General features: G+C 47.9%; 1 protein-coding gene across 1 annotated transcript in view; it reads right to left on the bottom strand.

Moving 5' to 3' along the window:
• c11h21orf58 (chromosome 11 C21orf58 homolog) overlaps positions 1-24839 on the bottom strand; it is a 265111-nt gene that overhangs the window by 46096 nt on the left and 194176 nt on the right. Inside the window, exon 4 of the mRNA XM_078551638.1 lies at positions 10355-10428. Coding sequence (XP_078407764.1) covers positions 10355-10428 — 74 coding nt within the window. The remainder of the gene's footprint in view (positions 1-10354; positions 10429-24839) is intronic.

Genomic DNA, 24839 nt, shown 5'->3' with positions numbered 1-24839 from the left:
TATAGAGTATCCACTCTTCTGCACAAACTCTTCAGGTCAGGAAACTGACATCATGATGACTGTTTGCAGAAATTCAGAAGGCAAGCAGGACACAAAATCAGAAGCCTTTAAAAAATGAGCAGTTAGGAGATTATTAAGGTCATTAAAATAACAATGGATTCAAATTTTACGTCACCCATGCAATTATTCGGGGAGTGCACAGGCCAAACGTGGGGGGAGGAGTGAATCTCAGCAGGTTTGTATGGGTAGCAAACTGGCACGATATAAGATAAAAGCAAAAAACTGCGGATGCTGGAAAATCCAAAACAAAAATAAAAATACCTGGAAAATCTCAGCAGGTCTGGCAGCATCTGCGGAGAGGGACACAGTTAACGTTTCAAGTCCGCATGACTCTTCAACAGAACTAAGTAAAAATAGAAGAGAGGTGAAATATAAGCTGGTTTAAGGGGGGGTGGGACAGGTAGAGCTGGATAGAGGGCCAGTGATAGGTGGAGATAACCAAAAGATGTCACAGACAAAAGGACAAAGAGGCGTTGAAGGTGATGATATTATCTAAGGAATGTGCTAATTAAGGGTAGAAAGCAGGACAAGCAAGGTACAGATAGCCCTAGTGGGGGTGGGGTGGGGTGAAGGAATTGAAATAGGTTAAAAGGCAGAGATAAAACAATGGATGGAAATACATTTAGAAATAATGGAAATAGGTGGGATATTGGGAAAAAAAAGGGGGGATCGGAAAGAGGGTGGGGATGGAGGAGAGAGTTTATGATCTAAAATTGTTGAATTCAATATTCCGTCCGGAAGGCTGTAAAGTGCCTAGTCGGAAGATGAGGTGCTGTTCCTCCAGTTTGCGTTGAGCTTCACTGGAACAATGCAGCAGGCCAAGGATGGACATGTGGGCATGAGAGCAGGTTGGAGTGTTGAAATGGCAAGCGACAGGGAGGTCTGGATCATGCTTGCGGACAGACCGAAGGTGTTCTGCAAAGTGGTCACCCAGTCTGCATTTGGTCTCTCCAATGTAGAGGAAACTGCATTGGGAGCAACGAATGCGGTAGACTAAATTGCGAGAAGTGCAAGTGTAATGCTGCTTCACTTGAAAGGAGTGTTTGGGCCCTTGGACGGTGAGGAGGGGGGAAGTAAAGGGGCAGGTGTTGCACCTTCTGCGATTGCATGGGAAGGTGCCGTGTGAGGGGGTTGAGGTGTAGGGGGTGATGGAGGAGTGGACCAGGGTATCCCGGAGGGAACGATCCCTGTGGAATGCCGCTGGGGGAGTGAAGGGAAGATGTGTTTGGTGGTGACAAGATGCTGGAGTTGGCAGAAATGGCGGAGGATGATCCTTTGAATGCAGAGGCTGGTGGGGTGATAAGTGAGGACAAGGGGGACCCTATCATGTTTCTGGGAGGGAGAGGAAGGTGTGAGGGCGGATGCGCGGGAAATGGGCCGGACATGGTTGAGGGCCCTGTCAACCACCGTGGGTGGAAAACCTCGGTTAAGGAAGAAGGAAGACATGTCAGAGGAACTGTTTTTGAAAGTGGCATCATCAGAACAGATGCGACGGAGGTGAAGGAACTGAGAGAATGGGATGGAATCCTTACAGGAAGTGGGGTGTGAGGAGCTGTAGTTGAGGTAGCTGTGGGAGTCGGTAGGCTTGTAATGGATATTGGTCGACAGTCTATCACCAGAAATTGAGACGGAGAGGTCAAGGAAGGGAAGGGATGGACCATGTGAAAATGATGGAGGGGTGGAAATTGGAAGCAAAATTAATAAATTTTTCCAGGTCCAGACGAGAGCATGAAGCAGCACCGAAACAATCATCGATGTATCGGAGAAAGAGTTGTGGGAGGGGGCCGGAGTACGACTGGAACAAGTAATGTTCCACATACCCCATAAAGAGACAGGAATAGCCGGGGCCCATGCGGGTAACCATAGCCACGCCTTTTATTTGGAGGAAGTGAGAGGAGTTTAAGGAGAAATTGTTCAGTGTGAGAACAAATTCAGCCAGACGGAGGACAGTAGTGGTGGATGGGGATTGTTCGGGCCTCTTTTCCCAATATCCCACCTATTTCCATTATTTTTAAATGTATTTCCATCCATTGTTTTATCTCTGCCTTTTAGCCTATTTCGATTCCTTCACCCCACCCCACCCCCACTAGGGCTATCTGTACCTTGCTCGTCCTGCTTTCTACCCTTAATTAGCACATTCCTTAGATAATATCATTGCCTTCAACACCTCTTTGTCCCTTTGTCTGTGACATCTTTTGGCTATCTCCACCTATCACTGGCCCTCTATCCAGCTCTACCTGTCCCACCACCCCCCCCCTTAAACCAGCTTATATTTCACCTCTCTTCTATTTTTACTTAGTTCTGTTGAAGAGTCATGCGGACTTGAAACGTTAACTGTGTCCCTCTCCGCAGATGCTGCCAGACCTGCTGAGTTTTTCCAGGTATTTTTATTTTTGTTTTGGCACAATATAAGGGCTGGAGCGGGACTCGCTCTGGGAAGGTGAAGGCAGCAGCTAAAGGGGTTTTTGATTTTTGGACCACGGAGCAACCTTTCAAGGTGATACTGTGCAAAGAAAGACCTAGAAGGGAGTCACAATTCAGGAGGGCCTGGAGCCATGCAGAATCCTTAAAAGGGAAGGATCAAACACAAAAGTAAAAAATCACTGTCCATGGACCTTGTGCACTGAGATGGATGTTTCTCCAGTAAGGAGGAGAATAGGATAAGGAGGGAAAGGAGGGTAGTTGACCAGGGCAAAAGCATCCTGCTGACCTGGCAACTGGTGGCATTGAAGGTGCAGAAAGCTGCAGAGATCACTGTCACCGAGGTCTTCCAAAAAGACCTTACCCTGCAGGCAGGGTGTGCAGGCAGTGCTCAAACTACCTGAAGCTGTCAGAACGCCAGTGTCTTCGGCGGCTGCAACTCTCCCAGGAGACAGTGACGTCTCTGTGCACTATGCTGACAGGGGAGATTGTTCCAGTTGTGCTGATGGCCACCCAATGACCATGACTCTCAATTTGGCAGTAGCCTTGAACTTTTATGCCTTGGGCTCATTCCAGGGAGCAAGAGGAGATCTATGTGGCATCTTGCAGGTGTCAGCATGTCACAGCATCAAGGTGATCACCGATGCACTTTTCAGGAGAGTACGCGACATCATTAACTACATCACAGATTAAGTCAATCTGGCCGAGGCAGCCAAAGAGTTTGGTGCCATTGTGAGATTCCTCAAAGTACAGGGAGCCATAGACTGCACACATGATCACCAAGGCTCCCAAGGGGTTTTACTCCTTGAGTATACAACTTGTATGTGACCACCACCAGAGGATCATGCAGGTTTTTGCACAGTATTCTTGGAGTAGCCACGGCACCTATATCCTTAGGCACTCCCAAGTGCCACAAGTATTTGTGCCAGTACCACAATTGGAGGATGGATACTTGGTGACAACAGCTATCTGTTGAAGAGATGCCTCCTGACCCTGGTAAGAAAATGCTCAAAATGAGATTCCGGTGCACTGGCTTGGGTCTACCAAATTGTTGTAGTCTGCTGTGTCCTTCATAATCTTGTGCTCCAGAGGGGAGAGACCCTGGCAGAAGAGGATCTTGCTGAGTGGTACACATCCTCAGATGAAGAATTAGGAAAGGATTTGGGGGAGTTTCAGAATGATTCAGACCAGCCTGCCAGTCCACCTGAGGGCCAACAGGATTGCATACCAGGGAGACATGAAAGACACTATTACTGAGGCACTTTTCCTGAGGATGTGGGAACTTTTCAACACCAATATCAATGGCTCCACATTCTCCCACTCTGTGACCCCATATGACCATTCCAAGCCAAAAGCACCAAAGCTAGCATTGCATAGGTGAAGAAGCCTCTGAGGACCCACTCTGCAACACGTACATATTTGGTCACATGCAAAGATCCTCAAGACAATCTCTCACTCAGAAAACCAACATAAATGGACAACCATGATGACCCATGTGGTCTACTGTGAGTTCATAATTCTCATACATGTGCTGTGCCTTGGTGATTTCCCTTCGCTGCCAGCTGCACTGGAGGTAGGCTGCTGACCTTGATACCCTGTTGCCTGGGATGACCTTGGCAGGTATCCTCTGATCATCTGAGGCCATGAGAACTCCGGCATTGTGAGAGACTTCTGCACAATGACAGGAGCTTTTTCAGTTGCAGTGGCACCCTGAGGTGCTGGTGTCACTGACAAGAGGGCAGAGGATTCGCTGTTACCATCAAGAACCACCCTGAGAGGAGCCCCCAAATGTAGCCAGCTGTTGCCCATTTGCTGTTGTGAGGTCCACTTCCTCTCAATTTGCCTGAGAGGAACCAGCACCTGGTGGAGACTCCAAGCGTTTTGTCACCCTCTCTCATTGGCATTGCCTGCTTGAGCTCAGTAACAATGTGATGGCTTGCTCATCTGCATGTATACCCTGCATCCTGTGACTATTCTGCTGGTTCTGGCACTCCATGAAAGTTGCCAATCTCTCGATGGAGAAAGCCAACTGTGCAGACGAGAGGGAGAGCACACAGGCATAGTTAGAAACCAGATCTCCACATTTCAGACAGACAACTTTGCCATGTGACTCATGACTCAGAGCGATGCTCTCCCAGCCCATAGCCGGAACATGCTCATCCCTTCCACCACCCCAGCCACAAAGCCATCCCCACTCGACTGAACAATTATCCCTCAAATTCTCAGCTCCCCCCTAGAATGAACTCTAGCCTCTCCAGGGCCAATGGATCTGCACCCCTGGTAATTGGCCACCTGCAGGATGTCCCCCTCTATCTGAGTTATCACTACTAGTTTGGCCCTCCACAACTGGTCCTCGACCTCTCTTGGGCATTATAGGCCCCCTTCTCCTGCAAAGACAATCTAGAGTTAGATTCGTCACTTAGCCGTGCAGAATGGAGAAGGTCGTTCAGCCTCTTGTGATAGTATAGCCAGGTCCTCCAGATGACCCCATTGCTACTGACCACCTCTATCCAGGTTTGCTTGGTCTAGTAGGAAGGTCTTCTCTTCCCACCTTGCAGTATGGCAATCTCCCGCCATTTTGTCACAGCCTGGAGAAGGACACGCAGGGAATCACCATCAAACCGTGGGGCCAGACGGCATCCTGTCTCCTCCATTGCTGCTGGTAGCCGATTCTATGGGAGTGAGTCACTCTGATCTGATGGAGGGCGCCCTGGATAAGCAGTTATTCTCTCTATCTTTATTATCCAGGGGTGACAGGGATGGCAGCTGCCACAGGAGTTACCAGACCGAAAGATCTTCAGGCTCCCCTCACCTCTTTCCCTGCAACGCCGCCTTTCCTCTGAGCTGCTGGACAGCCGAAAGCCAGGTGTTGCCTCTCAGATTATCAGCAGCACTGCTGGCGACCCTTTAAGTGTAACGCCAGAACCTCCTTCTAGTTTTCAGCCTGGCCCACTGCCACAGGATGTCCTGTCCTAGGCCACCAATTTGCTGTCTGAATTGGCCAGCAGTCCCGCCAGTCGGCCACTAATTGGCTGTCCAGCATTGCCCTGACCCTGCTATGATCCATAAAATTCAGCCTACTCACTCTAAGCATAGCCAGCCTTTCTAGTACATCCTGCCTATCAATTTTCACCACATCCATTATCCCAACCATCTCTGCTTAAACTGAAATTTTGTCAGCATTCTCTTCCTTCGTAAATACCGGTACAAAATACTAAGTGTCCAGCCTTGCCCGATGCCTCTAAGCAAATATCACTTTCTTTGTCCCATTGGCCCACCCTGCTTCTTACTACCTGCTTACTATTTACCTATCAATAGATGATCTTTTTTCTCATATTCTCTCTTTGCCAGTCTTATTTTCCTCTTCACTTCCCCTCTTAACTTATTGCATTTGGCCGTGTTCTCAGTTGAAGAATTGAACTGACATGCAGCACCTTCTATTTTGTTTCATATTCTCTATTGACCTTGTGATCCAAGGAGTCCTGGCTTTGGTTCCCCAGTCTTTCCCTCTTGTTGGAATGTACCTAACCTGCAGCTGAAACATCTCATCCTTAAAAATCACTCATTGCTCTGCCTTAGATTTTCCTGTCTATCTTTGGTTCCATTTTATCCTGGTGATCTCCCCTCTCATCCCATTTAAGTTAGCCCTCTTCCAGTTTAGAAATTCTACTTTAGATTGTTCAATGCTTTTCTCCATTACTAATCTAAATCTTATGATACGATGGCCATTCTTATTCAAGTTCCCCACAGACATTTAGCCCACTCAATCCCCTGCATCAGATTCAGTAATACTTCCTTCTTAGTTCGACCAAGAACATACAAGTCAAGAAAATTCTCCTGAACACATTTTAGAAATTCCTCATCCTCCTTTCTCTTTACTCCAATATCATCCAATCGATATTTAGGTAATTAAAGTCCCCTGATATCATCACTCTATAGTTCTTGCACAAGTCTGTGAGCTCCCTGCAGATTTGCTCCTCTATTGCTCTATCATTATTTGGAGGCTGAGAGAATACTCCCACTAGCATGATCATAACTTTCTTGCTTTCAACTCTAACCAAACAGATTCTGTCTTTGTCCCCTCAGGGACGTGCCCTCTTTCCAACATTACAATGTATTCCCTAATCAGCACTGCTACCCCACCTCCCTTTTCCCTCCCTGTCTTTTCTGAACACTTTCTATCCTTGGATATTAAGCATCAAGTCCTCACCATTTTTAAGCCACGTTTCCATTATTGCCACTACATCAAATTCCCACGGTTATTTGCGCTTATCACTCATTAACCTTAGTCACCATTGTTCTGTGTTTATCTAAACATATCTTTGTATTCCTCATCGTCATTGCTCTTCTCATCCTATCTCATATTGTACTACCTCCTTTAGTACAATCCAATACACTTCCTCCTTAATGCATCTTGTTCTTCTTTTCTACTTCTATAAGCTAGTGCCCACCCACCTATCAATTTAATTTAAACCCTTCCCGCGAGGACATTGGTCCCAGTCCTGTTGAGGTGCGACCTGTTCCTTTTGAATAGTTAGCATCCTGCTCTAGAACTGGTTCCAATGCCCCAAGAATCTGAAGGCCTCTCTTTTGCACCATGCTTCAAGCCACACATTGAACCTCTCTACCTTGCTATTTCTATTTTGCTGGTGTGTGGCACTGAGAGTAATCCAGAGATTCTACCTTCAACATCTTACATTTGAACTTCCTCCTTAGCATCTGAAAGTCTGACCAAAGCATCTCAATACCAATCTTCTCTATGTTGTTGGTACCATCAATTCTGATCACTCCCTTCCCCCTGCAGAATATTCTGCATCCTCTCCGTGATGTCCTTCACCCTGGCACTAGGCAGGCAATGCATCATGCAAGACTCTCGATGACAGTTACATAAGCGGCTGTCTGTTCCCCCGAACAATGGAATCTCCTATAACAACTGCATTTCTACTCTTTGCTGTTTCCCCCTGTGCAGTCCCTGCCATAGTCTGGACCACACTCCTTCAAGGTGCATCACTCGCAGCAGTCTCCACGGCTCAGTTTGAGAGTGTCACACACTCTGTGGACTCCTGTTGCACTTCCTGCTTCTTTCTACTCTTCTGGATGGTCACCTATCTACTATACTGAACTGTCTGTCCCTGTGGGGTGCCACCTCACGACCGAGGAAACACTCGGCCTCCTTGATGCTCCACAGTGATTCCAGTTGCCCATCAAGCTTGGAAGTCCTGAACTAAAGTAGAAGCAGCTGGAGCCACTTCCTACACATGCGGTCCCCGAGATACATGAAATGTCCTTAAGTTCTCACATGACACAGGAATTACAAGTAACAGGTCTCAGCTGCCCATCCACGATCTGAAACAAAATCCCCATTCCTTCTTCTCAAATCTAGTTAATATCTTGCCGGGTCAGGCCTTGGGGTGCGGGGAGTGTAGAGGTTGGGTCTTGTGGGGAGGGTGTTGGGTTGGGTCAAACCATGGCGGGGGGCAGGGGAGTATCAGTTCAGGCCTGGTGGGGGGAGTCAGGTAGGGTCGGGCCTTGGGGTGGGGGTGTGCGGGGGAGTATTGGCTGTGCCAGGGGCAGAGGAATGTTGGGTCGGGCTTAGGGGTTGGGGGGAAGTGTCTTGGGGGGCGGGGGCTTGGGGGCGGGGGTGTGGTGTCTGGTTGGGTCATGCCTTGGGCGGGGTTGTCAGGTCCGGTCAAGCCTTGGGGAGGGAGAGTGTCGGTCGTGTCTTGGGGGCAGAGGAGTTTCCTGCACTGGGAACCATCCAAAATTGTGATTTAAATTGCAAACTTCAGATAGTTCTGGCTATTTTACGTCAATAGTTACCCAGAAAAAGTTAAAAGAATTAAAACTAATTAAAATTAAAGTAATTAAAACTAACTTCTGGGAAACTATTGTACAGTCCCACACCGACTCCCCACACCCCCAGAGACTCCCTTCTCTCCCTGATTACCACCCATAGAATCACAGAATTTTAACGGCACATAAGGAGGCCTTTCAGCCCATCGTGTCTGCACTGGCTCCCCAAATGAGCATTATGACCTAATGCCATTGCCCTGCCTTTTCTCTGTACCTCTACACATTGTTTCTATTTAGATAATCATCTAATGCCTCGATTGAACCTGCCTCCACCACACTTCCAGGAAGATCATTCCAGACCTGAACCACTTGCTGTCTGAAAAAAAAAATTTCTCACCCCTGCACAGGACCCCACCCCACAGGAGATGCCCCCCCCACCAGGGGGCTTCACACACTCCCCCAACTACCACCCCATGGGACCAACCCCAACAGGATTCCCCCACCCCCAACTGGACTCCCCCAACCCCCGACTACACCTCCACGGGACTCCTCCACCCTCTGACTACCCACTGACAGGATTCCCCCAAACCCCGACTAATCCCACAGGCCTTCCCTACTCCCCAACTAGCCCCCTTTGGGTATCCCCCATCCCTCCAACCCCGCAGGGGGCTCCCCCCCTCCCCAAAGGACTACACCCCCTCCAGTCCCAAGGGACTATGCCCCCTGACGGGAACTCCCCAACTCACAGGATGCCTCCCACCCCCACGGGACTCCTCTGCCAGGCCCAAGCTCACACCCCACCATTGCCAGGCCTGACTCCCCTATCCCCTCCCCGCTGCTGCCAGGCCCAAGTTCCACCCCTCCCCCCCCACCCCACCCCCGCCACTGCATGTCTTGGGGAGGTGTCTGGTTGGGTCGTGCCCTGGGGAGAGGGGTCGGATTGTGACTTGGGGGCCGGGTGTCAGGTCAGGCCTTGGGCGGTGGTGTGTCGGGGTTGGGTTGGGCCTGAGGGTGGGTGGTGGTGGGGGTAAGATAGGCCTGAGTGATGGTTGGGGGGAGGGGGAGGTGTTGAGGGGGGCAGTCGGGCCTGGCAGCGACAGGAGCGGAAGTTGGGCCTGGCAGCAGCAGGGGGGTCTGGGGTTGGTCCTGGCAGGGAGAGTCCAGTGGAGGTGGAGGATATCCCATAGGCTGGGGTGTTCCCATCGGGGGTGTAGTCCCTTGGGAGCCCTGCAGGGCAGGGAGTCCCCTGAGGAATGGGCGGATTGGGGGGACCCATGGTGGGGTGGGGGGGTGGTGATGGTCGCAGGCTGGGGAAGTTGGGGGGGGGTGGAGGAGTCCCGTGGGGGTGGTCCCATGGGGGTGATCCCATACGGGAGTAGTTGGGGAGAGTGTGGGTGACCCTTGGGGAGGTAGTTGGGGTGGTGAGGTCTCCCATGGGGCTGGGGCCTGTGGAGGTGGTAGTCTGGTTGTGAGGAGCGTCTCTGGGTGTTCAGGGGTATGGGGGGAGTCTCATGGGGGGTTGGTGTGGGACTATACAATCATTACCCAAATGCTAGAATTAGTTTTAATTCTTCTAACCTTTTCTGGGTAAGTATTGATTTAAGGCAGTTGGAACCATCCAAAGTCTGTGATTTAAATCGCATTTTAGGATGGTTCCCAATGCAGGGCAGCTGCCTATGGGAAGTTCGCACTTCCCAGGCAATTGCCATGCAGATTTTACCTGGGAACCTCCTGGGAGGGTTCCCCAATGCACCTTTGGAGCTCGGAAGTTACAGCCCATAGTTTATAATCGACTGCACTTTGCCTGTTAATTCATGTTTAACTTGTGTTGATTTTGGGGTTTAGAGTAAAGGTATCTAAGATAGTATTTCATGTTGTTTTGTTTCACTCTTGTATAGTAAATATTCTTTTGTTTTAAACAGTGGAATCTTGTGGCTTCATTCTTTCAGTAAATAACTGGAAATTCAGATTTTTAAAAAGTTACCAAGATGATAACGCTGGCAATTCCCTCCCTAAAGGCAAACACTGGAGTAAATAGTACCCACCACAAGCTCTTGGCAAATTTCCTCATGACCCTTACCCTCAGTTTCTGCAGCAAGCCTTTTCTTCGTTTCAGTGCATTGTGCAGCGCATCTCCCTGTCCATCAAAACTGCCTGCACAGAAAACAAACACACAGACTATTTGACAGTTGCTACAGTTCTCTCAAAACTCCACTAATTCCAAGTAGAAAAAAAACTTGCATTTATATGATGTTCTGCATCTGGGACTGTTCTGCATATTATGTTCTGCATTTGGTTCTGCATGAGAGGCCACAGCTAGAGTATTGCATGGAGTTCTGGAATTATAGGAAGGATGTGACAGCACTAGAGAGAGTACAGAGGAGATTTACCAGGATAAAAACAAAAAACTGTGGATGCTGGAAATCCAAAACAAAAAATAAAAAATACCTGAAAAACCTCAGCAGGTCTGGCAGCATCGGCGGAGAAGAGTACAGTTGACGTTTCGAGTCCTCATGACCCTTCAACAGAACAGTTCTGTTGAAGGGTCATGAGGACTCGAAACGTCAACTGTACTCTTCTCCGCCGATGCTGCCAGACCTGCTGAGTTTTTCCAGGTATTTTTTATTTTAGATTTACCAGGATGTTGCCTGGGCTGGCGAGTTTTAGTTATGAGGAGAGATTGGATAGACTGGGGTTATTTTCCCTGGAGCAGAGGAGATTGAGAGGGGACATTGAGGTGTATAAAATTATGAGAGGCATAGATAGGGTAGACAGGAAGGGATTTTTCCTGTTGGTGGAGGGATCAATAACTAAGGGGCATAGATTTAAGGTAAGGGTTTAGAGGGGATGTGAAGAAGAATTTTTTCACCCAGAGGGTGGTGGGAATCTGGAACTCACTGCCTGAAAGGGTGGTAGAGGCAGAAACCTTCATAACGTTTAAGAAGTATTTGGTTGTGCATTTGCGATGCCATGGCACACAAGGCTGTGGGCCTAGTGCTGGAAAATTGGATTAGAATAGTTAGGTACTTGTTTGACCGGCGCAGACTTGATGGGCCGAAGGGCCTTTTTCTGTGCTGTAGGCCTCTATGACCCTATGACTCTATGAAGTCAGAGAATGCATTAGAGTCCAGGGAGAAGCGAATGAACACCTAGCAAGAGAACGGAATAGACAAATGGAATTAGGGGATGGAGCTGATAAAACTGATGAAGAGAATCCTTTTGGGAAGACTTTTGAAAGTAGGATGAGAGGGAGTAAGGAATTAACAAAAAAAATTCAGAGAGCGAGAGCAGGAGCATGTTCACTGAAAGAGCAATCACCAATGGTGGAGAGCAGAGGAAGAGATTTGACTAGCTGGCCAGTGTCACAGAAACAGATGGGATCTACCCCAGAGTACTGAGGGAGGCAAGGGAGGAGATTGCTGGGGCCTTGACAGAAATCTTTGTATCCTCACTGGCCATGGGTGAGGTCCCAGAGGACTAGAGAATGGCCAATGTTGTTCCATTGTTTAATAAGGGTAGCAGAATTAATCCAGGAAATTACAGGCCGGTGAGCCTTACGTCAGTGGTAGGCAAATTATTGGAGAAGATTCTTCGTGACAGGATTTACGACCATTTGGAAGCAAATGGGCATATTAGTGAGAGGCAGCATGGTTTTGTGAAGGGGAGGTCGTGTCTCACTAACTTGATCGAGTTTTTCGAGGAAGTGACAAAGATGATCGACGATGGAAGGGCAGTGGATGTTAGCTACATGGATTTCAGTAAGGCCTTTGACAAGGTCCCTCATGGTAGACTGGTACAGAAGGTAAAGTCGCACGGGTTCAGAGGTGAGCTGGCAAGCTGGATACAGAATTGGCTTGGCTATAGAAGACAGAGGGTAGCAGTGGAAGGCTGCTTTTCTGAATGGAGAACTGTGACTAGTGGTGTTCTGCAGGGATCAGTGCTGGGACCTTTGCTGTTTGTAGTATACGTAAATGATTTGGAGGAAAATGTAACTGGGCTAATTAGTAAGTTTGCAGACAACACTAAGGTTGGAGGAGTTACAGATAATGAAGAGGACTGTCAATGGGATATAGATCGGTTGGAGACTTGAGCGGAGAAATGGCAGATGGAGTTTAATCCAGACAAATGCGAGGTAATGCATTTTGGAAGGTCTAATACGGGCAGGAATTATGCAGTAAATGGCAGAACCCTTAAATGCATCGACGGGCAGAGGGATCTGGGTGTACAGCTCCACAGGTCACTGAAAGTGGCAACACAGGTGGATAAGGTAGTCAGGAAGGCATATGGCATGCTTACCTTCATTGGCAGTGGTATTGAGTATAAAAGCTGGGAAGTCATGCTGCAGCTGTATAGAACCTTGGTTAGGCCACACTTGGAATATTGCGTGCAATTCTGATTGCCACAGTACCAGAAGGATATGGAGGTGTTGGAGAGGGTGCAGAGGAGGTTTACCAGGATGCTGCCTGGTCTGGAGGTTATTAGCTATGAGGAGAGGTTGGAGAAACTCTGATTGTTCTCACTAGAGCGACGGAGATTGAGGGGCAACTTGATAGAAGTTTACAAAATTATGAGTGGCATGGACAGAGTAGATAGTCAGAAGCTTTTTCCCAAGGTGGAAGAGTCAATTACTAGGGGACATAGATTTAAGGTGAGAGGAGAAAACTTTAGAGGAGACGTGCGGGGCAAGTTTTTTACGCAGAGGGTAGTGAGTGTCTGGAATTCGCTGCCAGAGGAGGTGGTGGAAGCAGGTACAATAGTGGTGTTTAAGAGGCAGCTTGACAAATACATGAATAGGATGGGAATAGAGGGATACGGACCCCGGAAGTGCAAAATGTTTTAGTTTGACAGGCAACATGATCGGCGCAGGCTTGGAGGGCCGAAGGGCCTGATCCTGTGCTGTACTTTTCTTTGTTCTTTGTTCTTTGTCTTGGAAGGAGGGAAACCTGAACATAAAGCTCCTCCGGGATTGGAGGGGTTTCCATGCTCACACAGGGAAGGTCCAAGCTGGTCTGGCATTGAGAGCTCAGTACCACCATCTTCCAATGATGACGTAATAGAAAATTAAAATGAGGAGAGGTTGTGTTGGTGAAGGCTCTGTGGGCAGATTGAAGTGCAGATGCATGCACTGTGGTGGGAGGGGGGCAATTAAAGGGGCACCCAACTGAACTGTGAATTCCCAAATGTGGAGAGCCTTTCAATGACAATGCAGGGAATCAGGAAAGTGAAAGCAATGATGCACATTCTTGCAAGATTAATCCTGCAAAGTGGCACTAATCGATCTCTTTATTTTAGCCTCTTGTTTGCAGCATGGAGATTCCCCAGAACAATAACAAATGCCCGAGCAATTGGGCAACTGGACAGGCTTCAGAAGTGTGTTAGAATTGTGGTGCTGGACGGTTCACAGAAGAGAAACCCCAGACCCTCCTCAAATAATCAAATTTCCTGATTAAACATTTGCTCTTAGGTTTATTCCAAAGAATGTAGTGTTAGAGTGCAGTGAAAGAGGGTCCCAGTACCAGGGCTGACAACAGCACATCCAAGTGCCTGGCCAAAGCAATGACATAGTAGTCATTGTGGTCATGTAAAGTGATGGGGGGAGAGCCCCTTGAAATGCTAGCTATCATTTCAGGGGCGAGTAGTTGCCGACAGGGGAACAAAGCCCTTGAACCCACATTCACTGATGAGTCATTGACAGAAAGAAGACCTTTGGAGACTAATGCTGACTGTTGTCTGTTTCTCATTGATACTGCAGAGAGGAGACCATCAAGAAGATGAAGCCTGGATTTATTGCTGCCTGCACAATCGCACACAGGCAGAGAGGAGAAAATTGCAGCAAAGGCGCCTGTCTCACCAAAGGGAGGAACAAAACCCTCAAGACCAAGGGCCAGCAGGGCCCCCTCTGGACACAGAGGATGAGGCTCACAAGACCAAGAATCTACAGAACTTGCATATCTTATCTGCAGATGAGCGAAAACCAGTGTCGCCAATGGCTCTGCATACCCAGGGATCTGGTGAATCACATTTGCCACATTATCCAGGAATTGGTGCCATGGGGACTGGGAGGACATCCATTGCCAGTGGCTCTGAAAGTAATGGCTAATCTGAATTTCTACACCAGTGGATCCTTTCAGGGCTCCACAGGGGACCTCTGTGGGATCTCTCAAGCATCCACGCACAAATGCATACATGAGGTCACAGATGCCCTTGCTGCCAAGGCCCAAAATTATGTCAACTTTGTCAGAGATCAAGCAAGCTGGAACGCCAGAGCACTGGGCTTTGCTGAGATTTCCAGATTCCCACAGGTGCAGGGTGCCATCAACTGCACTCACGAGGCTATAAAAGCTCCCTGGCAACAGGCACTGCAATGCATAAACCGGAAAGGCTACTACGCGCTCAATGTACCGCTGGTCTGCAACCATAAGAAACTTATCATGCAGGTTTGCGCCAGATACCCAGGAAGTGTCCACAACTCACAGATCCCGGACATCTCTGAGGGACCACACAGGATCCAGGGCTGGCTGCTCGGTGACAAAGGGCACCCACAAAGGGCGTGGCTGATGATGCCCGTCCGGCGGCCTCAGACTCCTGCAGAGATAAGGTACAACGGGGCTAATGCCGCTAGCTGGACATTGGTGGAGTACACAATAGGGATCTTAAAGATGTGATTCCAATGCCTGGACACATCTGGTGGAGCATTCCAGTATAGTTTCCAGAAGGTCTCACAGATCACCAAACAAGGCTTGCTGCGCACTGCACAACCTGGCCCTGTAAAGGGGGGGAGGTTTTCCAGATGCCGACATGGAGGAGCTGCATGTCTTCTCTGATGAGGAGAACATTGAAGGGAATGAAGGCGTTGAGTTGGAGGAAGCAGAGGCTGCAGGGGAAGAGGCCATAGCACAGGCCAGATGAGGCAGGCATGCACGTGAGGCCCTCATTGCCACCAGATTCCATGAGGAGGATGACAAGTTGCAGTAAGAACCCTCTTGGACAAGTACCCATCATGGGCCAACATGAACACCAGTGTTGCTATTGCTCTTATTTCAGCCATGCACTTCAGTATGAGAGTGAATAGTTACACATGAAGCTCACATTGTCCTGATTCTTTGAAGGATGATGAAGCTGTGGGAGCATGTGTCCTTGCAGAGATGAGGTGCGAATTGGAGGACGGAGTCCCCGCATCAGACAACAGAAATTACTGCCTCTTCAAGCATCTCTCCAGCATCCCAGTCGCAGTGACAGCCGACAAGAGCCAGGCGCTATTCCACTATCCTCAGTGGACTCGTAGCTCTATGCCTTCAATCTGACGTCTGATGCTGGGACTCCCTCCTCCAGTTAGCACCTCATCTCAGCAAGGACACATGCTCCCGAGTCGTCATCATCCTTAAAGGATCAGGACAATGTGAGCTTCATGTGTAACTAATCACTCTCATATTGAAGTGCATGGTTGAAATGAGAGGAATAGCAATGCTGGTGTACATGTTGGCCCATGATGGAGAGCACTTGTCCAGGAGGGTACTCACTAAAACTCGTCATCCTCGTCATTGAATCTGATGGCAATAAGGGCCTCACATGCATGTCCTCAAGGAGATCCATCTCCTTCAACGGGACAATGCATTCTGTGCAATATCGATGATGAAAATGATAGGTGACATTTGGGCCAAGGCAACCGAAAACATTCCACAGGTGTGCGTCGATTCTGAGATGACTCAGCCCTCTGTGTCACCTTCTTCTCATTCACATTAACATCCAGCACTCTCAGTTAGGGATGCTGGCCTGCTTTTATCCTCAGCTTACTACGCATGTGGATCACCTGAGGATGTCGACATTCAGCCACTTGCATGTCAGACATTAAAATGCCTCCTCTTTAAGACACATATTGTGCTCTCATGGCCAGCCCTGGCCCTTATGAACTCCAAAATGCTCAGACACCATGAAGCCCTCAAGGTGACAAGTTGTTGCTAATAAAGAGCAGAATTCAGCTTCGGTACATCCTCACTCCTATCTCATTGCTCCCGTCAACATTTTCCGAAGCTACAATGTGCACTTTCAGAGCATGCTCAAAGGATCTGTTGACCCCCAAATATCACCATTTGCAATGAGCATCACTCGTCTTGGTGAGTGTTTAGGTGAGGGGAAGCACAGCGCTGCATCCCAGCATTGTGACGAGAGCCTTGTGGCCACAATCCAGACAATTACAGGTTGAGAAACGCTCAAGGTTGTAGGTTCAAGCGCCAGGGCAAGAATGTGGCTGAGATGGGCAGAGTTTCAGCACCTTGAGGTGGCAAGGTCCTCCCCCTTATTGGTGAGCTTAGCAGATGTACACTCAGAAAGTTGGAAACATGGTTGGCTGACAGCAGCACACACGAGCTCAGAGTATGGGCTCATAGCATGGAAACCCTGCCAGGAGACAGACAGCACATGGAGTTGCATGATACATGACCTTTCTCCATGCATTAACACATCTATCCTTGTACACTACACCTTCACCTTTCAAGAACGCAGATGAGATAGGAGAACACCTCTGCCTCAATCTTACACAGCCGAGAATAAACATGACATGACCCTGCAAAGCTTTGGATCAAGGTTTGTTCCACAAGCAAACTTAATATTAAGGTCGAGCATCATTGATGTCGCGAATGATCTGGAAAAGGGCCGCACACTGTGGTGATATGGAAGCACACTACATAGACAAGAGGCCCATGATAGCGGCATCTGCAATAAGTAGGGGTAGGGACCATGGTATCACAAATGATTGACAGCAACACAGCTCATCATACAAAGGAGGCATATATAAGAGGATATGTGAAATGGGTGCGGTTCTATTTACATTTATGAACACTATATACATGTTGTGAACACCCATGCCACCATTGTACTCCTAGTCTTTTAAACTTTCCTAACCCTACTGTTACGTCTTGGTGCTCCTGTGATATCCACAGCAGAGGTGGAGGCAGCCTGCTGTCCTGTTGTCTGTGATGACTTTGGCAGGTATCCACTGAGACCTGGAGGGCCCCGGCCTGCTTTGGGTGTCCTGCTGTGGGGCAGGTGCACCTTCCTTGGCCTGTAGAGTTGGAGGTGATGGAATCACAGGAAGAGGGGATTTGGATCGTCCGGATAGTCCCGGAGTCACCTGGATGGATGGTTCCAGGGTTTCCAGCTGCTGATCCTCCTCCCTATGAATGCCCAAGAGCCCCTGGCTAACTCCTTGAGGAGAAGGGGCAGCTGGAGTGAGATTTGGGTGTCCCAGCCCCCTCTCGCATAACCACTGTTGGATGTCACCAATGGCTACAACGATGGAGCGCAGTTCCTGCAGCAGTCCAGGATCGATGTCCTGGACCAAGGTCTCCATGGCGGCCGCCATCCTAGCAGTGTTGAACACCATATGGTGGCATGCCGACGCTATCACCTCAGACTGAATGTAAATGGACTCCTCTATCGCCCATTGAAATCTGAGGAATGCAGCTGACACCCTTCCTGATGTTCCTGTGATTGTCACTGCAGCTCCACCAACTGACTTGGGACCGAGTCCGGAGGCTTGCCATCTGACTCCGACCTAGCAGAATCCTGGCCTCCAACAGTCCTCCAAGTGCCAGTGACCTCGAATGTCTCTGCCTTTCTTACTGTGGATCTGATTCTGTGCTGTGCTCACCAGATTGTGACCCCAGGGCTGCTCTAGAACCAGGTTTCACTGAGGTGTGTGTCTCTGTGCTGATGGACGGTATGAGTGAGCTCTGTGATGGGTCTACTATGGTGACTTCCTCTGGTTCCTCTTCCGAAGTGTCATCAGAGCTGGAGCTGAGGGCCTGGCTTGTGGATGCCCTTGTGAAAGAAAGGATAGATAATTACTGCATGGCATGTGACTCTAAAATAGGACAGTGCACTCACTGTATGGTTGCCTGAGGGATGAGCTGATGCAGGATCCTCACTTGAGTGTGCACTGCCCACCTCACTGGGGTGCAGGCACTGTCCATGTCCTATCTGATCGGCTCGATGGCTCGATTCTTGTCGGGTGAGTACCTTGATTTCGGCCACTCCACCCCCACCCCGGTCTGAGACCTCTCCCTTCAATTGCGTGTGAGCCTGTCCTACATAAAGACAGCTAGAGAGTGAGAGCAGGACATGTGCCAGGGCAGATGATAAGGATGCTTACCATGATGAGTGCAGCCATGGATGGGATGAGGGTGCGGACTGCAGAGGAGATGAGGCCAGATGGAGATGTGAAGGTGTGTGTGGGAGAGTGAGTGGTGATGTCCCTTGAGCTGGCAGTGTGTGGGATGCCAGTGAATATGTGATGGGCTGATGAGTGTGAGAGTTGAGAGTAATGACATGGTTGACTTACCCTGGCAGCACAGATGAGATCATTCATCCTCTTTCTGCACTGGGTGGCTGTGCTGTACTGTGTTGGGACTGACCATTGCTGCCACCGTCTACCAAGCTGGACTGGTGAGGTTGGTGGATCTTCTTTGGCCATCACGGGGGTAGAGGACATTGCAGCGGGCCTCGACTGTATCCAGCAGGCATTCCAGGGTGGTGTCACTGAATTTGGGCGCAGCTGTCTTCTTCCCTTTTGGAGCCATCTCTCTCATCTGTGGCAGTCCTGGGCTGCAGACATTGACAAAGCTCTGCGTGTGTGCTGTTTAAATATGGCAGCCGGAGTGAGGAAATGGTGAGCTCACGACAGGGTGAGCAGATCGGGGCCGCCTGCCCGCGATCTAGAGTGTTTCTTGTGTGTGCATAATTAATGTGGCGGGTAGTGGACAATATGGCGTGTAAACCCACCATTGCAGCCAGCAAGTAAAATGCCATTTTTCATGCCCACTGCTGCACTTAGTGCAATGAAGGGAAATTCCCGCCCAAGGTCTTTGTTTCCTGCATTCCTGTAGCATTTGTCACGAACCCCATCCACCCACCTACACTCCATTCCCCTCCAACTCCCATATGGATCACGACTGAATGGATCAGGATTCCCAAAAATGGTGGAGACCTCACGTTCTGTGGGAGAATAAAATACATATACAGGATAACAAATGGTTAAGTGGTTAAACCATAGTGGAATACTACAACAAAGTGTCCTTGCACCAGTACATCAAGTAGTAGACAAACCTGCGCTGTCAGCTATTGTGGAGGAATGAAAACAAGTATAATGAACAAACTACCAAGTGCCCTTGAAACAAAGCTAGCATGTCTGTTATCAGCACATGAGACAGGGCCTAGTCACGCTATCTGTTGTCTGTCCAGATGACTAATCGTCAGATGGACTACTCAAGGTTTTTGCGTAATTATAACCTAAGACAGAACAATTGTATGCATGCCAAAGATAAAATTTCAATGTTATTAATTACTAAGGGTCAAGTAACTTTGTAATTGCATGACATCTGTCACGTACGCTTTTGCTATAACTATGTGTGTACTCTGATGCTTCTCAGAGTGCCGGCTAGCTCCACTGTATGCTGCTGGGCTCTCCGTGATATCATGATTCAATAAAGACTTCCGAGACAAACCTCCTGGGTCCGAGTGTTCACTCCGTTTTCCGTGACACCTTCTGAAAAGCATGAAAAAGCGAGATCCAAAAGCATTTCAAATATAAAGCCAGCAATTGATCTGGACCTGAAATATGATGATATCACTCAATAGTTATTTTGTGAAGCTATTCTAGAATGACTTTAACTTACAAGAGAAAGATTCTAAGCAGGACCTGTATTGCACAAGTACATTAGAAAACAAACAATGGGTGGAATCTTCTGCTCCTGCCAGTCATGGGAATCATGGCAAGTGGAGGAGCAAGTTTTGGCGGGAGGCAAAAATCAGTTTCCTGATGGTGAAAAACTAGTTTGGAATCTTTATCACTCGACTTTCATGGCAGGTTAAAGGCAAGTCGAGTGTCACACGGAGTTGTGTGGGGAACCCCATTTGCATCTTATGAATGCTCTTCAAAAGGCCAACACACCAGAATCTTGCTCCCCCTCCAAGTTAGGCGCCCCGCCAGCGGGAATTTAGAACGTTTGCTTTCATGACTGTACATGAGTACAATGACGAGGTAGACCTCTTCCTGGACTTCGTGGTTAGTAGATGCTGCTTTCACCTTGCTTTCACACTGTCACTGAGAGGTATTGGCTGCCTGTAGCACAAGCTGAGCCAAGGCTGGCACAGGGGAGCGGTGAGACGGAGGCAGGGCTTTGGTGGGGTTGGGGAGTCAAGGGGCAGAGTGAAAGAGTGAATGGCTGTCCAGGTGCCGTTTAAATATGGCATCTCTATGAGGTAATGGTGGGGTGCGCCACTTTCTGACCGCACCACCACGGGATACAATGTACTATTCATGGATGCATAATTAATGAGCCAAACAGCATAAAATCTCACGTGTTCAGCCACCCCGCTTTCCAGCGGCTGTCACTCAGACTTCCGCTTCAGCCACTGGACTTAGTCTCCAGAATGGAAGATTCTGTCCAATGATGCAACCACATGATTTAGGACAAAACCTTCAAACTGTGTTTAAAGCAGGTCAGCTTAGTTGCCATTTACTTTCTCAATCTTGCTCAGAATTTTATGAGACCACACTATACACCAATTAATCCATCTGTCTCATGTCCCCACTAATAGAATTGATCCATTAGGACCAATCAGATTGCATACAACTGAAGCTTGGAAAAGAAAGCTTTTCAACAATGTAGTGAGAAGTCAACTTATGTGCATAGGATAGAATCAGTTGATTAAATGATTTAGGATTAGGAAATGTTCAGGATAGGTTTGGATTACAGATGTATTCAACTGTCCAAAGAATATATTAGGGGTTTACCTCAGGGTAAGTTTGTTCTCAGACAGAAACTAATTCAACAATGAAGGGTTTATTTAGAATAAATAAGAAGAAACTGTTTCCAATGGCAGAATACCCAAGGAGACAGGTTTAAGTTGATTGACAAAAGAACAAGAGGCGACATGAGGAAAATCTTTTTTATTCAACAAGTGGTTAGGATTTGGGATGCATTACCTAATGGGGTGCTTGAAACAGTGCCAATAACAGTCTTCAAAAGTGAATTGGCTGATTACTTGAAGGAGAAAGTAATTTCAGTGATAATTGGTGGGATTTTAGGCACCTGCCTGCCGCCGCAATCTTCCGGTCCCGCTGCAAGTCCATCGACTTTTGGTTGGGGTGCCGCCTCACCCGTGGCGGGTCCTGCCCCCAATGGGGCCAGAAAATCCCAGCCATAGAGACTAACTGGATTGCTTTTCAAAAGAACTGGTGCAGACTTCATGAGCCAAACCTCTCCTTCTGTGCTGTACTATTCTTTGATTGTTAAAATGAAATAACACCAACTTGTGTTTAACTCTTTAATGTACAAAAACATCCTGAGGCACTTCACTTGGTGTTCAAAAATGAACACCAAGACAAAGAAGGAGATGTGAAGGAGGGCTTTGAAGGAGTAGAGAAAGATGGAGAGGCAGAGTGACGCAGGGAGGGAATTCCTCAGCTTGGGGCCTAGACAGGTGAGAAGGTGAGACCATGAAGGAATTTAAAGATGAAAGGAATCATTTTAAATTGGAGGCATCAGGAACTAAGATGAGACCAATGGGAATTTATACCAGCAGATTTTTAGTTGAGATGCAGTTTATGTAAGGTCAAGGGTGAGAAGTGGCCAGGGGAGAATTGAAATAGTTGAATTTAGAGGTGTCAAAAGCATGGAAGAAGTTTCCAGCAGCAGATGAACTAAGACAGGGGTGGAAACAGTCTTTGCGATGGAGGGGCCACAGAGTTGGAAGCTCAGCTTGGGATTGAATAGGATGCTGAGATTGCAAATAGTCTGGTTCAACCATAGACAGTGATTGGGAAGGGGAATGGAATTGGTGGTGAGGGTATGGACTATGGCATTTGTGTGGTGGCTCAAAACATCAGCTTCAGTCTTTGCAATATTTAACTGAAGGAAATTGTAGCCCATCCATAACTGGATATTGGACAAGCGGTTTAATAACACAAAGGCAGTGGAGGGGTCCAGAGAGATGGTCGAGAGGTGGAGTTGTGTGTCATCAGCAAAATGTTGAAACATCTTTAAAAATTCTTTCCTGGGATGTGAATATCACTGGCAAGGCCAACATTTTTGCTCATCCATAATTGCTTTTGAGAAGATGGCGGCGAGCAACCCTCTTAAATGTTTGCAATCCATCTGTTATAGGTACACCTCAGTGCTATTAGGAAGGGAGTTCCAGACTTTTGACCCAGCGATAGTGAAGGAACAGTGATGTAGTTCCAAGTCAGGATGGTGAGTGACTTGAAGGGGAGCTTGCAGGTGATGGTCCCATGTCTGTGGTTTTGTCAAGAGACAGCACAGGCAAACTTCAATAGCCCTTGAAAACAGGTGCAGGGATCATGATCTGTGATTAACCCATGTCCATTTGTTCTGATGCAGCCAGCAGGCAAATTTTGTGCTGCCTATTAACTTAAATGATCAAAGCATGCAGCCCTATGCTAAACATTCTGTGGAGTGGCTGCACACCTCAGTTGGGTGCCCAGGTTTGTGTGAGACTAGCACCACATACAGTTAGCTTGCACTACATAAAGGGGAGGTGCATTTTAGATGGAACAGCGGCTGGAAGTGACTTGGAAAGAGAGTCTGACCTGCCACAGTAGTGACTAATGGTGGGGCAGGAGAGAGAATGTGCTCCAATGTTCTCAGATGGAGGCCCAGGTGCAGGAGGTAGAGAGGGGGAGAGATGTCCTCAATCCACAGGGATCCAGGAGGCCCTCCAGACAGACATTACGAAGACAGTGGGATAAGACAGCTGTGACAGTCAATTCCAGAAGTCAAGCCCTGAGGACCTGGATGCAATGTCACCAAAAGTTCAATGAGTTACACGAGTGATCAAGCTCAGTGAATGCACCTTCAAATGGCATATCCTACCAACTTGTCAATTAGCCTCACACACTACTCAATTCACCATGCCCCATCACTCACCTACCAATAATCTTCATCCATCATGATCTGTACATGGCATTTATAGCTTCATCTCACCCTCACACACTTAGCACTGCCGCAAGCCTAACACCTACATCTGGCAGCTTGCATACACTGCCAGCTATTCAAACATGATAGCCATATCACCCAAAGACATTGTACCACACTCACAGACACAATTCCCTCTCTATTGCAATACAATGTAGCACATAATCAGAAACAGCTGTACCTGACTGGTGAGAGTGCATTTCCTACAACCATGAGCGAAACAGTGCTCTCCATCATTGGAGCAACCATGACTGAGGTTGTTTGCTCCATCAACTTGTAAGAATAAAATGTAATCAGCTCTTTTTACATAGAAAGCCTTAGTGACCTCCCTTATGCAACAGTGGATAGCGAAGTGGGGGATGTTGCACATATCATCGACTCCATTCTGGAAGAAGCCATATGCACAAAAGCTCATGGCCACAATCACCTTCACAGCCACTGATAATGCCATTCTCACCCTGCTCTGCAGCTGCAGTTGTGGCTGCAGCAAGTGGCAGATTTCAGTGACACCTCCTTAGCGAAGCAGGGATGTATGACACACAGTTCCTCACTAAGATCGCCTTGAACATCATTACAGATGGTGTCTCCTTCTAAGAGCTCTTCTCCTCCCCAGCAGCTCCTTCCATTTCCTTCCTCTTCTCCTTCCTCTTCCAGCAGCTTGTCTTGCTTTGTGTCACCTCTATTCATTTTCCCTGTCGTGTTGTCCAAGTGGAATGCAAACCACTGCATCCATGTTTTGGAGCAAATATCTTGTGAAGAATCCTTGAAGTCGGAAACAATTCCTTCAGCAACTGTACGAATCACCAATTAGTTCTAGAAACTCACCAATAGCCAGTAGTGGTTCCCCCTTGCTGCTAAATGTGTGTTCAACTATTCAAGGCTAAGAGAGGGCTTTAGTGTTGCTCATACCAAAGGTGTGTGTGCTTGTCACATATGGAATTTTGAACCAAAATGGCCCCCACAGTGTCCTTGCAAGATATCAGAGGTAATGGTGTGGGGATGAGAAGAGAAGCCACAACTGGAAATGGATGTGAATACAAAAACTGATCCAGGAGAGATGGGCTAAATCAAATAAGGAGGGCAGCAAATGAAAATCATTTAAAAAAGATGGGTGAGGGTTGGGGAGATGGCAGGAAGATAACCAGATCCATATGAAATGGATCAAAGGGTAGAATTAAGTTATCATGTGCACTTGAGTACCATAACTCAGAAATATATAATGCATATAGTCTGGGAATAAACTCTCACTGTGGGACACGAAAGAAGATAAATCTGCATTAAGATGCTTATGTATGAAGGATTAGAAATAGGATGACAGGACTGAAAGCAGTAGGAAAATCTGATGTGGTGAGATATCAGACATGTCATAGAATCATCGTGTTTTAGCACCAAAGAATGGTTACGGCACCAAAGGAGGCCATTCAGCTAATCCCACTCCCCCATCTTTCCCCTTAGCCCTGCAATTTTTTTCTCTTCAAGTAATTATTCAATTCCCTTTGAAAGCCAAGACTGAATCTGCCTCCAACACACTTTCAGGCTGTGCGTTCCATAGTGGGTGTAAAAATGTTTTCC

This window comes from Cetorhinus maximus, chromosome 11, assembly GCF_964194155.1.
Source record: "Cetorhinus maximus chromosome 11, sCetMax3.hap1.1, whole genome shotgun sequence".
Lineage (NCBI taxonomy): Eukaryota > Metazoa > Chordata > Chondrichthyes > Lamniformes > Cetorhinidae > Cetorhinus > Cetorhinus maximus.
The sequence above is the reverse complement of the archived record's forward strand: the minus strand, read 5'-3'. Positions and strand labels throughout refer to the sequence as shown.